This window comes from Polypterus senegalus, chromosome 2, assembly GCF_016835505.1.
Source record: "Polypterus senegalus isolate Bchr_013 chromosome 2, ASM1683550v1, whole genome shotgun sequence".
Taxonomy (NCBI): Eukaryota; Metazoa; Chordata; class Cladistia; order Polypteriformes; family Polypteridae; genus Polypterus; species Polypterus senegalus.
The window spans coordinates 176,539,632-176,559,909 of NC_053155.1; the positions used below are offsets into that span (position 1 = coordinate 176,539,632).

The 20,278-nt window shown below is 34.0% G+C and overlaps 1 protein-coding gene across 1 annotated transcript in view; it reads left to right on the forward strand.

The window, feature by feature from the left end:
- Window positions 1-20,278, forward strand: part of LOC120523558 (vesicle transport protein SFT2B-like) — a 144,749-nt gene that overhangs the window by 102,513 nt on the left and 21,958 nt on the right. Inside the window, exon 7 of the mRNA XM_039744963.1 lies at window positions 19,330-19,359. Within this exon, the coding sequence (XP_039600897.1) occupies window positions 19,330-19,359 (30 nt within the window). The remainder of the gene's footprint in view (window positions 1-19,329; window positions 19,360-20,278) is intronic.

Consider the following 20,278-nt stretch of genomic DNA (forward strand, 5'->3'; position numbering starts at 1 on the left):
TGTATATCATATTTTCTCTGTATATATTTTGTTTACAAATCCTAAAAAACAAACAAATGCAATGTTTATATGTTCCACTGTTTAATTCCAATAAATGTCTCCTCTTTCTTCATAAGGTCAGTGAATAATTTCCTAAACCACTTTGTCCTGAAAAGGGTCGTGGGGGGTGTTGGAGCCCATCCAAGCTAACATAGGTCAAAAGGCAGGAACAAATTCTGAATAGGTTGCTAGTTCATTACAGAGAAAACGTGCACACACATACACACACTAGTGCCAATTTAGTATTGCCAACCTACCTAACTTGCATGTCTTTAAATGGTAGAAAGAAGCTGGAGCACCCAGGGGGAAACCCATGTAGACATGGGGAGAACATGCAAGCTCCACGCAGGGAGGACCCAGGATGCATACTCTGGTCTCCTTACTGTGAGGCAGCAGCGCTACTACTGCACCACCACACTGCCCTTGTCATAAGGTGTGTGCATTATTAATCTATTATTAGGCTTACTCTATAATAGTGATATAAAATTAACAGAAAAAGACAATTATTAATTGTAATTATTTGTATGACAATTATCTACTAAAATTTCATGCTTTTGTCAGCTCTAATAGTATCTTCTGACCACTGTTTAAACAAAGGAACAAAAATGTCTGCATACCCACAAGTGAGGCATACATGCTGTTCTTTGTCTTAGGTGCATAGCACTAACACTTGTAACAAAACAGCATTAGAATAAACTAACACTGAAACATTAAAAAACACACTACAGTACACCAAAAACCATGAATACCTTTGTAGAGATTAGGATACATACGCACATGAGTAAACACCTGTGCAAGACTTTTTGGAGATGTTCTGCAGTACCTTTCTTAGATTGAAAGTTTGATTGGACATATTTTTTTATGGGACAGACACTATGGAACTGGGGTGTAAACCAGCTTTGTTGCCCGTATGACCCTGACATTTAACCTCCTTGTGTTTCAACTGATAACAAATCAGTTTTTTGTTTTCTTTTTTTTTTTAAGTAAAATATTTAAGTTCCTTGTAATGATGTTCACTACAGAAAGGTACTGTATAAAACAAGGTCTACAGTATTTGTTTGCACAGTGATTAGTGCTTAAGGCTTACCAATCTGGCTGCCTTTAATCCTGTCTGGTCATTGCATCTGTGGTGTTTACTCATTTTACCTGTATTCCAAATAAGTTTTCATCTAGCTACTATATTTTTACCACCACATGCCCAAACAGATGCTTGTTTTAAGTGTATTGACAAATTTAAAGTGGCATTGTGTTGACTAATTGTGGATGTGTGCTTGATCACTTGAACTGGTGCTGTGAAGACCAATGACCATTTGAAATGCGTCTGTCTTAATGACATCCACAACATGCAGAACATGCCTTTTTTGCAACAGTTGCATTCAGATTTCCTCCCTCATTGCTTAACTTTCTATGAACAAGGGCAGTGGGTTAATTCATTGACTGAAGCACACAGATTGAGTAAGGTCAGTTGAGTTGTTCATCACAGGTAACATTTCTGCACTATTATTCAAACAACATAATTTACATATGAAACTGAGTCCATACAATACAAATGAAAGACTACTTAAAGGAGAGCTGAAACAAACTGGCACTTTTTGTGGCAGCATTTGCCTAGAAGTGTTGCTGAAAAAATCTGACACATGCAATGCAGAAAGAAAGTTCTGTTTTCAAACATTAGAGACCTTCTACAGCATCAGCACAACACCGTTGCATTTCTCAATCCAAAAGATAATATACTTCATTCTGCAGAATACATACCTGTGCAGGTGATAGGAAGGTCAGTTAAAGCTGATAGTTTTAATGACATGAATTTATTTTCTTTGACAATTTTTCTTTGCCTTATATGCATTTATCACCTTCTAACCTCAACCTTCAAGTGAATGTTCTGCAGTAAAATAGGAGAAAATAAAGAGAATATCCAGTTAATTTTGAAGTTTCAACAGGGGAAGACCCCGAGGCCAGGAAGTATGATACAGCAGTAGGTACTAATGATCTATTTTCCACAAAAGATCTGTAAAATGTACTTGTTTTTAAAATACATTACAATTAAAAAGAGCATGTTACTCCAACAGGATATGGAATTGTCTATTTGTATATGAAATGCAAAGTAAAATATGCATTTGTAAGTGGAAAGAATTTGTTGAGTTTTAATGTATTCTTACTATTTGTTTTAGTTCAGTTAAACAGCTGAGCTTTAAAAAATAAACTAAAATGTGAACCATGATTCCGTGCTATCAGTACATTTATTTATTTTGCATATTTATGCCTGTGATTAGAGGCAACCAAAAGCAATAATGTGATTTCTGAAGCTTGTCTCTCATTAAAAGCACTCAAATGTTGTGGATTTATGGCTTTCTTGTATGCTTCAGTAAGTATGTGCTTGCATTCGGGAGCTGCTACAGTTGGATAAATGCCTAGAATATTGAATTATTCATTTTATAATCTGTCGGCTGTTGTCCAAATACGACATAAAAGCTTGTTTCAGGTTTCATGCAGTTTTATATGGAACTGTGGTCTGCTAACATTAAAAGCAAAATGAGAAATTTTATATTTTTGGGGAAAAAGCCTGAAGTGGGTTTAAAAAGAAGTAAAGAGTGTAGATCACACCTCCATCAGGTTTTCCCCAAAATTCACGGGTACTTTTGCCTTTTGATTGTTAACACGGTTTTAATCACTGTTTAGATTCTCTTACTTTTTAATGTATGCATATAGATTATATTATAAAGGTTTTACTCAAAGGTTTCATCATTTTCATCTGGCATCATATTAATCAGTAAGTTGAGTGTGGAAGTACTCATGAAATTTAATTGAAATGTAGGAATTCTCATTAGCACAGATTCTTGCCATTCATACATGCAAGCCCCCATGTTGCCTTGTAATTTAATTGGGGCACCATATTTTATTTGTCTCTTAAGAGATAATGTAGTTTATGTAAGCAGCATTCCATTTCTGTAACTGGAAGTACAGTTTAATATAGCCTAATATATTTATTTTAGATAATTTTCACCCAATCTGTTTTAATAGAATTACCCAAATACAATTAGTTATAAAAGCTTACAATTTATCAAAAAATTGCAATATTTAAAAACCATAGCATTTTAGTATGTGAACTACACGCTGCATTTTGTTTTTTCTATTGTTTTACTTTTAACAAATTCTAACTCAAGAATGGAGATGTAAAGGAGTACGTTACAGTAGGAAATGTAAACTCTAATTGTTGTGGTTCTCAAGTAACACATTTCTAATTTATTGTACATTACTGCCAACAGTATTTGCTTATAGGGCTTACAGAAATTAAGCTATAGATTATTTAATTAATAAGGCTTAGCCTTAGGTCCATATAAAGTGAGCCAAATACACGTTCTTTTTATTATGCTAATAATCTGTAGGAAGGAGTTTCCAGTTAAGGAATGGGAAAAACAGAAAACTGTCAATTATAACAACTGTCTAGGTAAATCCAGTTATTTAAAGCATTAATTGTTATAATATTGGCAGTATTTATACAAAATTGTGAATTTCTCAGTCATCTAAAACAGGCACACTCTGGTTCTTGAGATGGCAGTACCTGTATATTTTGAAGCATTTTGTTTTTAGGTTTTTTATTACTTGTTTCTTTGCTTTCAATTTTTATAAAACCAAAATTTCACTGGTGACAAAGCCTCCTCAGATTTGGTATACAGTACATTTATTGGCTTATGAGATATATCAAATAATACCACTTTAATACACTTTGTGTGCTCACCTTACTATCTTGAAGTATAGTTTTTAAAATATCAGAAATAAGAACGATTTTTACAAAATTATAAATAAAATGCAGTAAAATGGGTTATTTCATAATTATCTTGATGAAACCTGGTTCATTTTTAAGGAAATATGGTTTGTTTTATTAGTTTGAAAAAAATCTTCTGGCCTTGATGAACCAACAAAATTTCACAGATATGAAACATTTTAATATTTATTAACTAAAAATATTAATTCATTAAAATCACACTATATATATGAATACTGTACACTTTTTAACTGCCTTGACTATTACTATAATGTGTTGCATTTTTGTAAACATTTTTATATTTAATCACCCACGTCAGTTTTTTTATGCTACACTGATGTATGTTAGTACTAAAATTAAGATAGTTGCCATTGTGTTGTGCTATGTTATTTGTCAAGACCAAATTTCTTATTCCTTGGATTTGCTGTTGATGCCAAAAAACATTTTTGCTTAACTCTTTCAGGGCTGATGTCGACTTTTGTCAAAAGAAGGAGTTGATGATAATAATCAACTGTAAACTTTGACAAAACCAACCATTATGTTTTAGTTGGTAGAAGGAAAGTTAGCTTTGTTGGTTTTGACCGAGATTTCCTGCTCTCCCATGAGTAGCAAGGCACAAACAATGACAAAAATGGCCCTGACACTTGGCGAGAGATCAAAGCGGATGTGTAAAGCAGAATATTCCAGGGACGACGTTTTTCCTATTCTCTCTGAACTGGACTATGACTTGACAGACTCCGATTTTGATACAAGCGATCGAAAACGAATGTGAGGTTCCGGGTTCAGCTGATTGGTCCCCAGCTATTCGTGGTGCTGAACAGGTTCAAGTAGCTGACATGCCTTTGGCACTGTTCCCCTGGGAGGACTGCTACTTAACAATGATAAGAGGTAGCAACCAGATTGCAATGCACTGTGACAGTGACTGCTGCTGCTGCTGCCCCAGCCAGGCAAAGACAGCCTGGCAGCAAGCCTGCCACACATTCTTGGCTAACTGGCAGCCACAGCATGCAACAACAGATGTTTTATGTTGATTTCTGTGTGAAGTCATTGCTTTTCAGTAAACTGTTTTCTGGAAAAAATATTTAGCCCTCAAAGAGTTAAGTAATGATTATGACATTTCCCAAAACAAACTTAGTGATAAAATAAGTCAAAAAATGCAATCTATTTACATTACGTGACTTTTTGTTTTTAGGGTATGACAGATTTGCCAAAAATGGTCTCTGATGTTGTTGCTGCACCATGTCAAATTACACAGTTGAATTGCAGTCATTGTCACATATATTGTCAGTGCTGATCTTCCAGCACAGTCATGCTCTTCCCTTTTTCTTTTTGGCCAATAGCTTGTTGCTTAATGGTGCAGCACTTAACGAAGGGTTAACAGCTTCACTGAATTCAGCAGTAATCTCTGCCCTTTTTTACATTCTGTTATGTTATGTAAAATACAAGACATCAGACAGAGAAGCTTCTCTTCTCTTTGTGAAGTTCAAAACTCATATGTCCATTATTCTCCATCACTACATTCTATGTCTTGTACTTCCTGATGACCATTCATTGGTGGTTGTTTCTCCTGCATAGAAAGCCCACCCCTCTTAACAAAGAAAAAATGTTTATCTTAGCCAGTCTATGGTGAAGTCTACAATTTGAACCTTTTGTAAATATTCTTCAAAAAAATATCTCCAAAATCAATTAGTGTAAATAAAATGTTAATCTAGTACTATTTCATATATTTGGTGTCATGATGAATATTTCACTTGGAGCAGCCCATATTTAAAGTTGTAGAAGAAGCAGTAGAATTATTCATGGTCACTTCCTGTTGAAACTTTTGCCTCATTTGCTTCCCATTTGAATGAAACTGGATGCAACTATAACTCAAAAACATTTTGGCAAATACTTTATATTCTTTAATTAATGAAAAATATGCATTAATAACTAGAAAAAAATTTTCTGAAAAAAAAATTGTAATTGATGAGGATTACCTGTATTAGCTTGCAAGTATAGAAAAAAGCATCCTTTCTGTAACCTTTAGTGATTTATATTAAGACTAATAAGTTGTGTAATCAACTACTGGTGTAATTATACTGTCATGTGAATCACAGTTTAAAACGTTTTTGAAATTCCATGCAATAGAGAACTAAGAGTTTCTACATTTTACTAGCTCTACTGGAATAAATCTTATGAGTTGATGCCTAGCTGACAGGAGGTTTCCATGGGCAGTGCCAACACTAGTTTGGGTACATGGCAGAGCCCAGTCCCTCATACAGCCATTATGGGTGTAGGTTGGGCTATGAGAGACAGAGACTCATAGCAGTAGAGGTACTGCATATTGCAAAGGAGGAATATATAGGGGACAGTAATTCCTTTGCGTGGTAAATGCCATGAAGAGGGATTAGGTAGAGGAACTACAGTGTATGTGAAAAACAGAAGTAGCTTAAAAATGAGTGTAATGCTTTTCCAAAACACTGGGGGTCAATTGACTGAGGTCCTGGCAGAGATGCCTAATAGTCCTCTAAAGTGACTATGTCCAAGAAGAAAATGCCACAGGTGGCAACTGATTTATTTTGCCTGTTTTTTGTATTTTGTGTTCTTCCTTTTAGTATCCTTTCCTATTATTATTTTTTAAATAGACATGCCATATTATCGTGTCATTTATTTGCTTCAGACCTCTACTTAGTGTAGAATTCTACCATTGGGGCCTCTGTCTTTCATGTAGTTATTAATATAATCAGACATCTGCTACTACTTACTTAAACCCAAAGAACCAGGAGCACAGAGTCAGGTGGGGGATGATTTAGGTGGTACTTTCAGGAGAAGTAGGTTAGCAGCCTTACTGATTCACACTCTGTTTAGCTAGGCCTGGAAAGATGCCTGGTATTTTTTTTTTCTTGCTGTCTTTTTTAGTTGCCTCTCCTTGTAATTTCTTTGTAGTAATTACTTGTTTTTGCATCCTTAGTATTTTTTTTGGGGGGTGTTGGGACAGGCTGCTGCCACAAGATTCACCTTTTATACCACGTGTTATCACAAAATCTTACTCAAACCTCTTATTGTAGTCCTTTTAAACTTAAAATAAATTGCATGAAATTAAGAAGGTTGAACAATACTCATTTTAGATAAATATGTCTTAAAGCTAGTATATGTAAAATGATACAGACAGAAATAACAAATGTATTTGGTTGGAAAGGTGTCATGATGAGAATATACTTTAAGAAGAAGCTGACTAAGAATGAGGAAAAGACAGGGTAGAGCTGGGGAGTATGCTTTAAACTATCACTTTTTTGTTTATAAAATGTCAGTTGTTTATTATAACATTTTCAAAATTTCACAAGTTTTATATTTTTTTATTACTGTCTTTATAGTTTACAATAGTGATTAATTTGAATTACATATAATCTGTTGATTGTGTAGAGAATTTCAGAGTATTAGCAGAGCAATGTATGCAGATTGGAACAGTACCTCCAGCCATATGCTAGCTTCTATGATTCATTTTATGTTTACATCAAAAAGTTATTTTGTTTTCTTCAGTGGTGGTAAACATTTTTCATATTTAATTAAATATTTTGCTGTATTTATTTCACTGTTTACATGGATAATGTTTATTCTTTGCATAAAAAAGTGCAAACTAACAAAGTTGCAGTGGTAATATCTGGTAAATTATGATTGCTTAAAATGCATGTACAGTTTTTGTTTTTCTTGAACCAAAATTGTCAGTAAGTCTTTTAGTACTTACTGTTACGGTATACTGTTATAATAGCTTTGTAAAAGTATACCTATTCTTCAGCCAGGTAGTTCAGATGTAATTAGCAGTTGTCAGTAGCAGATGTGGAGAGCTTGACTGCTCTCTGCTGGGTAAAAACTGCCTTACAAAGTAAAGATGCAGACACCAGACTATCTTATGTAATTGTCCTAGTTCTATGTGAATGTGCTGGATATTTAAACAGATTGCTGGTTTCCCTAAAGTCATTTTATAAGTATTATTTCCCTTTGTCAGTGGGTGTTACAAGCATAAATATATTGAAGCAGTATTAGCTGATATAGGGGTAATTGATAAATGTTGGCTGTGACCAACATTTTTTTGAGTTACCATGAAGAAATCTCATTGGCTTTTTTATGTTCATCTTGGCTTGAATGTATGTTCCTAGTCTATTGCTCCACTTTTATTTCAAGGCAGATGTCTCTCAAGTCCTCTTTAAACACCCTGTAAACCTTGCTGACCATGGAGTGGGACAACAGCTCATCCACTCTCACTGCTCACTTACTCTTAAGGCATTTAATCGCTGATGATTTATAACCTCCAATATGGAGATGCCAAAATGAGACTCCATGGAGGGACTTTAAAATGCCAGGCAGTGTTGTATTTTTTTTCTCCTTGTCTACTGATGGCTTCCTGGCAGACAGCACAATAAAAAGCAGCCCATTATTTGTCTAGCTTTTAGCTGGGCTAATTTGTATAAGGGCAAAATTGCTAGCGTCAAGGCTGGTAAATGCTTTGGTCTTTGTTTTGTCAAGCACCCTTCTAGCAAAACCCTGCAGTGCCAGGATAGATTGTCAGAAAAGCAATGTTTAAAGCACTTACCTCAATGGCTCACTCTGCTTGTTAAACAAAAATGGAAAAACTAATTTAGCTTTTACTTTTAAACATGGTAAAGTACCTGTTTAAGTTACTGCCAGTCTCAAATATTCCATATGTTTACCTATTCATGACAGTTTTATGATTTTGATATTTATTTCTTTGGAATGAGTATCTATTTTTAATTTTTCTGTTTTTGAAAGTTTCATTTTTATAGCCTAGTACATAAGTAATGTAGACTTAACAATAAATGCATATATGTGATTCTCTTGTACAGCGACTATGAAACTCACTTACCCAATTGGACAAATTTTGTTGAATCTTAATCTATTAAATGGATCAATACCAACATTTTTTATGTGAATCTAAATGGATTATAACTAATTATAAATTATGTGCATTGTGGTAAACCATAAGTGACTTATGGTCTTTTCACTGAGAATGCACATTCAAGCAAGTAGAGACAATATAGGAAAACATTTTATTCCTGGTTCATTATAATTTTGTAATAGTAAAATATCAGTGTTCCTGTAACCCCACAAACCATTCAAATCACTATTTAATAGAATGTTGATCAGAAATTAGAGCCATGTGCATTTCATGGCACTTCTGCCAGTTTTCCATATCTAGACATTGCAGTAGTCACCCATTCTTTAAAAAATGACTCTGTATGTTTCAGGTTTAATAAGAGATCATTGAGAAAGTACAGTTTTCAATTATTGTCATATATAATGCCAGAGCTTTCATAGAGTACTGAGGTATAGTAACTTTTTGACCTTTTAGTTTTAGCCACCGAAACCTGTTTTTTGGATGTATTTCCTTTTTTTCTTCATGTGCTGGTAGGCGATTTTTCTAAATTCTAGATTTCTTTACAGGCTTTCCTCAATTCATTTGTATTTCTCTTCATACATTTTGCCTCTTGTCATCACAAATATTTTAACACTTGAATTGGAGATATTGTTTCCAAAATTATATATGGTTTTATGTTTGTGCCAAACATTGCACTAAAAGGTCAATTTGGTGTCATCACATTATCGTCAAAATCATCTTCCACTTGCCTGCCTTCATTTTTGCATCCTGTAATTATTTGTTGCAAGTATAGTTGGCATGAGTACATTTTATTCCTAGTTTATGTAATTTAAGTAAGAGACAGGTTACTTGATATACTATTAAAATGTAACATGCATTTACAGAGTCTCTGTAATACAGTAACCCCTCCAACATTTGCAGTTTCATTTATTCACAAGTTGGAAACCTTGATTATCTGTCACTCAATTTAACCGTCAAGGCCAAAAAAAAAAAAAACATTGCACATGTCAGCGCCTACTTATTACTGTACTATTACTGCCATGTGGAGGAACACTGTGAGCTGTGCACATTGGAACAGCTCTCCCTTGGGCTAGCGTACTGTACTTCCCCAACACCACAGTGTCAGTTAAGTACCTTTAGTTTTAATAGCATTTCGTAGCTGTTTTGTTATAATTCATCTGCTATACATTGTTAGGGCCAATAAACATATTCATGTGGTATTGGAATTGTCACAAAAAATTGAACTTATTAAACATTTACGAAACAGAGAAAGTGCTTCATGTATTGCTTCAATTAACAGAGTAGGAATGATACCAACAAAATTGAAAAACTTACCAAATTAAACCACTGACGGTAATGTTATTCTGTATTAATGTCATTGTTCTTTTGTATTGTAATTTTTAAATTCTGTTATGTTTTGTTAATATATTGTGACGTGCAGGCAGCTGGTGATGCACTGTGAAGGAGCAGAAAGGGTAAAATGAATGCTGTAAGTGATGGGACTGGGTGAAGGGCTTCTGTCCTTTAAGGAGCGCAAACACCTCTTAGGAGATGGGTGACAGGAGAACATAGGAGAAAAAGGAAGGTGTGGTGATTTTAAGGAGGGAGTCAGGAGACAATAAGCAGGAGTGTTTACAGTATAGAGGGAAAAAAAATGCAAATGGCAGGAGATAAACAGATTGGTTGGAAAAGCTTTCTTTTATTGTTTTGGAGGTGTGCTCTGTAACCCAAATAATGGTGTATAAGACAGGGCACCATTTGTTACAGAACAAAGACTCCAGGTAAAATGTAGAAAACTCCAGTACCTCTGAGTTGTATTTGCTTTTCACGCTAGTCATTACAATATTATATGAATTAATTTTGTTAATGCTATATTTGATTTTTACTTTTTTTTTTTGGTAAATAAATGACTCTTTCCTAAACTAAACTACTGTATATCATTTTTAAAGTAGCTGTTCTGTTATCCGTTTTTTCCCTTATCCATTACTGCCTCGGTCCCGACCCCTGATGGATAATCAAGGTTTTACTGTAAATGGCAATAATTTGGAGCTTATTAAAAGATCTCAGAAACTCGCAGATGATACCTAAGCCAACACTTGGTAAACAATACTGAAAATTATTTGCATCACATAAAACCATGTCATAAATATTAGTGTAATTGTATATATATTAGTGTAATTGCGTATTATCTTTATTAAAAATATTTTTTTAGTGAAAAAAAACTGTGAGGAAGTCCAGCATAGATGTTAAACATTGTGCGTCTTTCTGATGATCTGTTGTAAGTTAGCAGGCAAGTCTCCATTTGTAGAACTGCATAAGTACCAGTCCCTAGGCTATGTTCTTTCCTTGAACAAACACTGCAAAAATTGACCCAGTTGCATATCTCAGTTTTGAGACTCTTCTCTATATGGCTTACCCATAACACCTCTGTGATCTGCCTCATCCTTTGCCTATGCAGTTTTATCACCAGCCCAGCTTCAAAAGGCTCACCTGGGGTCACTGAAAAATCAGTCTCCCTCATTTTTCCCCAGCACAAGCCCAAAGCTCCACCACATATAACCCACACCCCTGCCTAAGACCCCACTTTTCCAATGCTGCAGACAGCTATAAAGATCCTGGATGTCCGCTTCAACACTCTCCAGCAACTCCTCTGATGAGCCAAATATGTTTGCTATATGGCTTCATAGCATTCAGCACTTTGCTAAGTCATATGATAGGGATAGGTTTCTTTTCATACTGCTCCTGACACCAATGTATTACCTGCACCAACTGCCAGAATGGATTGCCACGCTGTTTAAATGGCTCTCATAGGTTTTGTTATTTCAAATACAATAAATCAAACTATTGTTATAACTTGACTTGTCTATAATAGGATCACTTACCTAATCATACGGTATATTTGCGTTTTGGTGGGGGTGGGCAAAGCATTTTTTGAAAATTTTCACACTGGCTGGGATCTTCTGCCCCTAACCATCATGGATGTGAAGGGATTACAGTACTTAATTAACTGCACATTTTTTCTATTTCAGTTTCTGTAGCTGAGACTTGTTTGCTCTTGTTGAGATTTTTTTTTTTATGGTTAGTTTTTTTTGCAATTGTTAGTTTTGTGTTTCATAGCTTGATAGTTACATTGTGGCAAGTAGTACATAGATATTTGATTTTTGTTCCTAAACAAATAAATATTGGTGTCTGCAAATACTTTTTATTTGGCACAAGTGCTTTCAAACAGGTATTAATGGAGGCAAAGATAGCTGTGCAACATGCACATTTGTGTTCATAAAATGTTTACTTTGCATATATTTATTGAAGTTTGTCAAGTTTCATTGAATGTACAGCATTTCATCAGTATTTACACAGAATCTTATCATAAAGTACCATTTTAATCATATCATTAATGGAAACTGACTAGCATTTTCTCAAATTTTCACAGAATGTTATCATAAAATTCTTATTGCAACCACTGCATTTATAGAAACTGATTAGCATTTTCAGTAACTGCTTGAATAACACTCACTTTGTGTTTTAAGAGGTGGTGCACATCTTATTTGTGACAGGTACACTAAACACACTGTATGTTTAATAAATTTACTGTATACAGGTCTACCAATACTGCATTCTCATAGGTGCCATCTCTATGTATAGTGATGGTTTCCCAATTTCTGCCAGTCTAACCCAAAACAAAAGCTCTGAAATCAAAAGCTTCATCAAGAAAGCAAGGAATTATACAAGGGAGGGGTAATTTAAAGGGAGAACACAAAGGCTTCAAGTAAACAAAAAACTGTATAAGAATCGTAGATGCCTCATTGAGATTCAATTCATGGGTCTGATCCATTGTCTATAAGGTAAGATTGGTGTTGGTTGATGGCCAAATGGAAAAGCAAAGAGCCGAAAGAGTCTTTTTTTTTTTTTTTTCCTTCCTGTTCACTCTGAGTGCACAACTCCATGTTAGTCTAGACTTTCCCTTTCTCAAATCTCTTGCCTTTAGTCCCCTTAAACTTTCTACTTCTGGAGTGTTCTACCAGATCTACCTTTGGCAACCTTGAATATCCCTGCATACCAAAACTGCAGTCAAGTTTATAATTTAAGGAGCAGGCAACCTAGGTGTCTACATTTCTGACTGTACTTCATAAAATGGAGTAGAGCTCCACCTATTGTATTTTACATTGAAGCCTTTTGTTGTCAACTGATTATTTGGGTAAAACTGTCTGCCTTCTGCTGTCACCCCCCTTTGAAATCAGTCTTCCTCCCACCATCTTTCTCTTTTTTTATATATAAATGTCAAGGGTGTAATCCATATTGATTATACACCTCAGAATAAATAGAGCTGATCAGCATTACACTGCTTTGGCTTATGTGACAATTGGTTAAGGAAAAAATGGCAAGGAAATTTGTCATCCAAGATCTTCTGCTTTACGCCAATGTCCATGCTTACACTGCACAGGTTACAACATCTGCTTTGTGAAACTGTGGATTTAAAGCGATTCCACACTCAAGTTGTTGTTCACATTTTATTCCTTGTGACTACCATATGTTCCCTTATTCCTATTTTTAAGTAAAATAAACAAATAAGTGTTAGGTTTAAAACCAATAGGCTGTAAAATAATTTGAAGTCTGCTCTGTGCATCTTGGTTTTGAAAACCTACTGCTGATTATGAGATACAAGGATACGTAAAGAAGAGAATAGGTCCTATTTTTAAACCATGTTAATTCAGCTAGTTGCATGCTCAGATTGTTTTCTTTTGGTTTTTTTTCTTTCTTATTGTTAAATCGGTGGCTCATTTTTTTGTTCATCTTTATGAATTTTCAAAGTCCAGTTTTGCAAAGAGGTCATTTTGGAGTTTGTACTTTATTTAAGTGTGGATCAGTCATTTCATCTGATTAATTTTACAGTACTTAGCATTATTTGTGAAACATTTATTGCCAGCAAAATCTGGATTTCCGTTAATGTAAACTTAATTCCTTTCTTTATCCTGAACAGTTGCAGCATTAGTTATGTTACCTCTGTGCCAGTGAAAGCCCATCTCACTTTGGAGTACAGAGGATTCTGTCTCCCAGTCCTCTACCTCTCTTCAATCCCACTGCATACAAACTGTTTTTAGGTTCAGTGTTGAATTCCCTCATTCACTTGGTAACTCTTCAAGTGTGACTGAAGTAGTCATTAGCAGATTTCAGTAATCCACTTTCATCCTAAAATTTTTTTTATTGTAGATTTAACGATGAACTTGCACAAAATCACTGATTTTCACACTGGACACTCTGGCATTATGATGACTATTCAGTGTCTTTAAATGTGTACATGCGAATTTCACAAAGTGCTCTTTAGTAGCTACAAAGGTAAAGCAACCTACCCGAAGTAAATTACAATTTCATTGTAGTTTTTGAATCACCCTGTTACCAAGTGTGGCCTCTTCCAAAGGTAATGTGGGTGTTTGGCATACATTTGCTTTTTTCAGATGTTTTTTCACGTCCTATTACGTGATTTTAAAATTCCCTTGAAATTTGACAGTACATAAATTAATTTAAATTAATCCATGTTTTTGTTCTTCCTGGCACTCTGCAAAGTTTGGCAGCCATGTACAGTAGCTTATTGAAATAGGTGTTAGAGTTTCTGGTTTGCTATGCCAGAGCTGAAGTCAGGTCTGCTAAATGGCTGCTATTTTTTAAGGCATCATCTCAGATTTCTGTAGTGGATGACTGTGAGATGAAAATAATTTCTAAGTCTGTGTTATGAGCAAAATGTTTTATGTATCACTATATATGAGGGAGGAGAAATTACTGTAATTTGAAAACATCTGTAATTTGCCTCTTACTATCATGGCATCAGTCAGGTTTTTGGGAGAAAATTTAGGTTATTTTTGATTTGCTGTTTGTTCCACTCAAAATTTAATTAAATATAAGCTGTAATTTTAATTGAGAATAAAAAAAAAAAAAAAACTAAAAACATCAGAACTTTTTTGTCGTATTCAATATGAAAAAATGCATTTCTGGTTGACCATTTAATTTTTTTGTAATTTTATATTTTTGACTGAAGACAAACATCCAAAAAACAGACACCTGAGGCAGGTATCCATTTTCTTAACTTCCAAATAAAGCCCCATAGGAGTAAGTTGCTTTTAGAATCTGTTTAATCATTCATTATTGTTAATAATCTTTCCAACACACACAAAATTTTAAAAATGAGCAAAACTAAGTATACTTTCTTTCAAATTTATTGTGTTCGGCTTTTTAAAAATTTCTCTAAATAGCTTTAACCTGTCAAGACCACTGGTGGAAGTCAGTTCCCTCTAGTAGTTCATAACCAGGAAGCACTCAAGATGCTCCAAAGCACAAAGCAGCAGTAAAAGAAATATACAAATGTTTACTGCAGTAACAGTCACAATGCAGTTGTTGATGACAAATAATGAAATAACTACACAAAAAGTAATATACCAAAAACTATACATTACCATAATGTATTATTGATTAATGAAAATAATCCAAACAGGCAGGAAGAATAAAAAATGCCACAAAAGGGGAGCAATAAATATATCTAGTATTTACAGTTGCTGACTAGGAGAAAATCAAATGGTCTAGTGCTGCTAAATAGGAAAATAACAATCCAATGATTAATCAAGTGGCTTTGTAATAGCCAAAAAAAGTACAACACACAGGTGCTGAAGCACTCCCAAAAACTAGAAGGTACCCTGACTTTTACTGACTTAGCAAGAGTTAAATCCTCTCTTTAATCAGTCACCAATGCAGTCCAAAAAAAACTATTCTTAAGATTAATTTCTGTTAACCAGTGATGAACTGATGAGGAGGGGACTTTTAAACTGCTTTCCCCTTCATCCCATGACACAATGGATCAACACCATTCAAACAAATAGGGGATTTCTGCCAAATATTCACTGTCTTACAAGGGACTGTCACACATCTATGGGGATTAAAATCAAATACCCAAACAGAAAAAGGCCAAAAAATAAAGTGACTAAATTAAAGCAACATGTTACCTTCACTTCAGATATTCTTCCTGCATGTGGACTCTTTTTATGACATTAAAAAAGTGACACAAGACCTGCATGAAGGTGGAAAAATCACGCTGATGGGTGCTGTAATAACAGCAAGACTACTCAAGGAGAGAACACTGCAGAACAAGCAAGCAAAATGTACTTTTACAAAGTTTAAAATGTGGTGCCTGCATAAACTTTTAATAAAACCCTAAACAAGGCCAGTCTCTTTTCAGATTATTTTTGGCATTGCACCTTTTCATGATGTGCTGTGTATCCTAACCAAGTTAATGAACTACTTCACAATACCTACTTGCTTTGGAATCGCATTCATTATTTATATGAAAATTGAAATCTACTTATTAGAAGCTTCTCATAACAATATACTGTACTATGTTAGATAATAAATTTGGAAATCGTTGATAAAGAGTGCATTATAATTTGGGATATTGTAGTACCTTTAATAATGATGAAAAGATATTGGAAAGAAGCCGATGTCTTTAAACATTCAGCCTAATTAAAAATCCTTGCCACCTTTCTTTGGTAAACAAAATAAAGAAACAAACTTAAAATTTGGAGGGGCCAATTGGTATGGCAGTTCCAACACTGCTAAGCCATATTTATAATTGTTTGAAAACTACAAAATAAATCAATGTTAAATTATACATAGTTACAGAATTCTTTATTACTTTGCTGATGTTGTCCAAAAAGATCAAGGAAGCTTGTCTATTGCACTATAGACTGTCCTGTCTGATGAAGTGTAGTGTTTCAGAGAACAGGTCCATAAAGCCAAAACCATGCTTTTTGCAGAAGAATTCTAGCCAGTTTTTCAAAGAAGAGAAGAATCTTCCATAAGCTTGATCCACTCTCCTCATCCAATCTCCTTATCATCCTTATGGTGGTGGTCCTTACTCTGTGGACTTCAAAAGCTTCAAGAAGTCTGTCTTCAGTACCTCAAACTGGCAATGGCAAATGTCAATAATTTTTGTTTAGATATTCCTGTACCTTTCAAAGACAGATGGAATTTCTCTTGCAATTTCCAGATTATGAGCAACAGCAACACAAAACTGTTGTGGTCAGACAAGGAAAGGCTGACACTTCACCTGCCTGTGCTCCAACTGGACCAAACAAAAAGAAATGTAACCAGCCATACTTGTGTCTCAAATGAAGGTGTCAGGAGTAAACGTAAATAAGTAGGCAATTAAGTCAAATGTCCAAAAATGTAAATGGAGAAATGATTAGCACAATAATAGTATGGCAACAACTGATGGGAACTGTACCTGAAAGCATCATTAAAGCTGTAGGAAGCAGTTATGTACTGTACTTTAGAAAAATGTAACTTATTATCAAAGCAAAATGGTTTGAAACAGCATTGGCTTGTTTCAGACTGTGTGTGTAAACCAGTGTTGTTAGTTTTGCAGTTTCTGTTTAGCTGCCATTTTATAGAATTTTTTTTTTTGTTTCAACCTTGATATACTTATGTTTTCTCACTCTTTTGTGGTGTTACAGTATTTGAGATTGTAGACGTATAATTAATTTCTAGTTTGTGCAGGATTAACCATATGTCATGCAAATATGTGTGTTCTGTGGCAGACTGTTATTGATATGGTCGCCTAATATCTTTCACTGACCAAATTTGAAATGCTGTCCTGAATTGTTCAATAGACATGATAATGCTTTTTCAGGTTTCCTCTTTTTGCTTAGTTAAATATATTTGCCCTCAGTAGGGTACTAGTACACTGTGGAGCACACTCAGTTGAACTGTACTGTACAGTTCTGTATACATTTAAAGTGTGTTCAGCCATAATGTTATGGTAATTTTTCTATTTAACTATTGTTAAACAGGAAATATTTCTTTCCAGGAGTAAACAAATGACACATATTATTGGCTACTTTCACTTAGTGTTTTATTTATATATATATATATATATATATAATCTTTAGGAAAGTGCTATTTTCTTCAGTAACAAGTCTTTAAGTGCAAAGTATATAGAGAGCTTAAGCAGTGTGCTTCTGCTGTCATGTCGATACAAATGCTCCCAGTAAGATGTGGGTAATAGTAACAATACCCGTATAGATTGTCACAACAGTATCATAGTGTACTTGAGAAGTTAAAAAGTTACAATAAATCATAAGTGATTCTGATGTGGAAAATGTATCAAGTTATAATATAAATTTGCCACCTTCTGCTGTAGCTCCCATTTGATTTATTAATAAGAAATAAGTAAGGGAATTTTTGGCTATGCCACAAAAAAAAAAAGAAATTAAACAGTACACACAATTATTTAATAGTGTTTAACATTTTTATCAGATGGAATTTTGAAGAAAAGACAAAGAGGAAGTAACATTTAGAGTAAATGAAGAGGTCATTTGGTGATTGTTATGATATAAATCTGTAAAACTTGTACTAGGTTAGAAAAAAACATGTTGGCATTCCTTTGAATCTGACAGATGTCTAAAATGAATCGAGAGAAAAATGCCAAAATGTATTTTTTGTTGGTAAAGAAATGTCATTGATGGAATGATAGCAATGTCAGATCACATTTTATGCAGTTTTTGCTGTGTGTTTGTATGATAAAATAGACTGTAATTACAAATCATATTGCTTTTAATTGCCTCTATAGTTTATTCCCTGAAAACAATCCTCACAATGGGCAAACTTGTTCACCATTCATTATTAATCTCACAATTAGAGATGCTCCGATTATTTTTTTTGTACCAATACTGATCACCAGTTTCACGTTTCTAGAATTGACCTATACCAATACCCATTTTGATTTTTCTTTATCTTTTTAAATGTTTTTTTCTTTCATTAAGCTTCTGCATAACTAGCCATGTAGAATTCTTATGTTCTTCATTAAAGTGGTATTTTTACAATTAAACTGCTTGTGTTCATTTTTTAAAAACAAATTTCTGTAGGCTTATTCAGTAACCATATAAAATGCTACAATAAATCCCTTTAAAATAGAAAGTTTTGTCATAATTACACTCCACAATTTAATAAAATGTTCATGTTTATCAAGAAGATACATAGCTAATGTGCTTAACATGTTTACAAATAAAATCAACATATTTGGCTTTTAAGATAGCAAGCCTGTTTACTAAGCATGTACATCTTTCTTTTTCTGTTCTTTTTCTAATTACAAATGTGAGCTGCAGCTGTCTCACTGTCCATACTCTATAAAATTATAACGTAAAATGAAAAGGTTTGAACTCATTCTATATTCATTTCTGCCAAAGACGCAAATCTCTTTTCTTAGTCTATGCAATAGCCTGACTTCTCAGATAGCCCTTTCTCAGTTATTTCATTTACTTTCTTTAATATAAAAGTCAACATTTCTGCCTTCACTCTCTCCTAAGGTGTAACTGTTGGCTGTCCATTTACAGCTAGTTCCAGCAGCATAAGGACACCAGTAATTCCTCAAGAAATGTAATACTTTTCTTAAAGAAGCTCTATAACTAAATTCTAGTAAAGATTAGAAAAACAGATTCTCATTAAGTCATTTTTTTGTGATTTTCGAATTTATTGATCACTGATTAAATCTTTTTGCTGTGAAATGGGCCTATCTGGATTGCATCACAATATTGAAGATTCCAATTTACATAAAATAAATGTTCTATGTTTGCAAAAGAATTCATGTTTTTTTTTCTTTTTTCTTCTACAGGTACAGTTTGTCATTCATTCCTTTTGCAAGGTTTGTTTTTTAACTTTGAATTTAAGTTAAAATGTGTTTGCTTTCTAATAGTTTCACTTTTTTATTAAATGTGTCCAGTTTAATTATCAGAAATTTAGAAAGTTATTTACCAACTTGTTCTTTTTCTTGCTCTTAGTTGCCAAGCAGAGGAAATAGTTTGACATGTCTAGTGTTAATGTGTTTCTATTAGTTTTATCCATGTATTGTACAATTGTTTTAGGACTCTTTTCGAGGTGCACTAATTTGGATTCAGATGGCCTATTGTTCAGTTTTTAATCCTTATTTCCAATGCAAAGCTTTTATACTCCATTTATGTAAACCTGTAAGTTTCATGGAGATCCCTGTCTTAAAAGAAAGAGCGTAGATTTTATACCTCTGAGACTGTGTAGCATGTACAGTGGATTCTGTTGTCCTGTGTATAATACTTTTAATTTTTTACTATTTCAGCCAAAGTCAAACTTCCAGTTTCGTTCAAGTTGTATATATACTGTGATCTGAGATATTCTTCCTGCGTTTAATTTGCTTTGGATGATCAGCTGGTTCAAAAGTATATTACAATCAATGGTGTTTGCATCACACTTATAGTACCAGTTGTCTTTGCTTTAGCATTTTTCCAAAATAATATTAAACTTATCATGCTAGAGGTCAAGCAATCAGATGCTGATGCACATCTGTTAGAGTAGATGCCCAAATCATTGATATGCTGTTCAAAAAAGATAGAGATGATGGTAGAGATCTGCATAGTACTGATCCTGCTCCTTCCCAAAAAAGTTCCACCCACTCCTGCTTACTTTGTGCAACTCCTGAAAATACCAAGCAGCACTGGGGTGAATTGATATTTTCTTGTTTAAACATCTGTATAAACTTGTGCCAACAAGTTTTCACTTATTATGTTACATGTTGTTTCTTTTAATCAGTC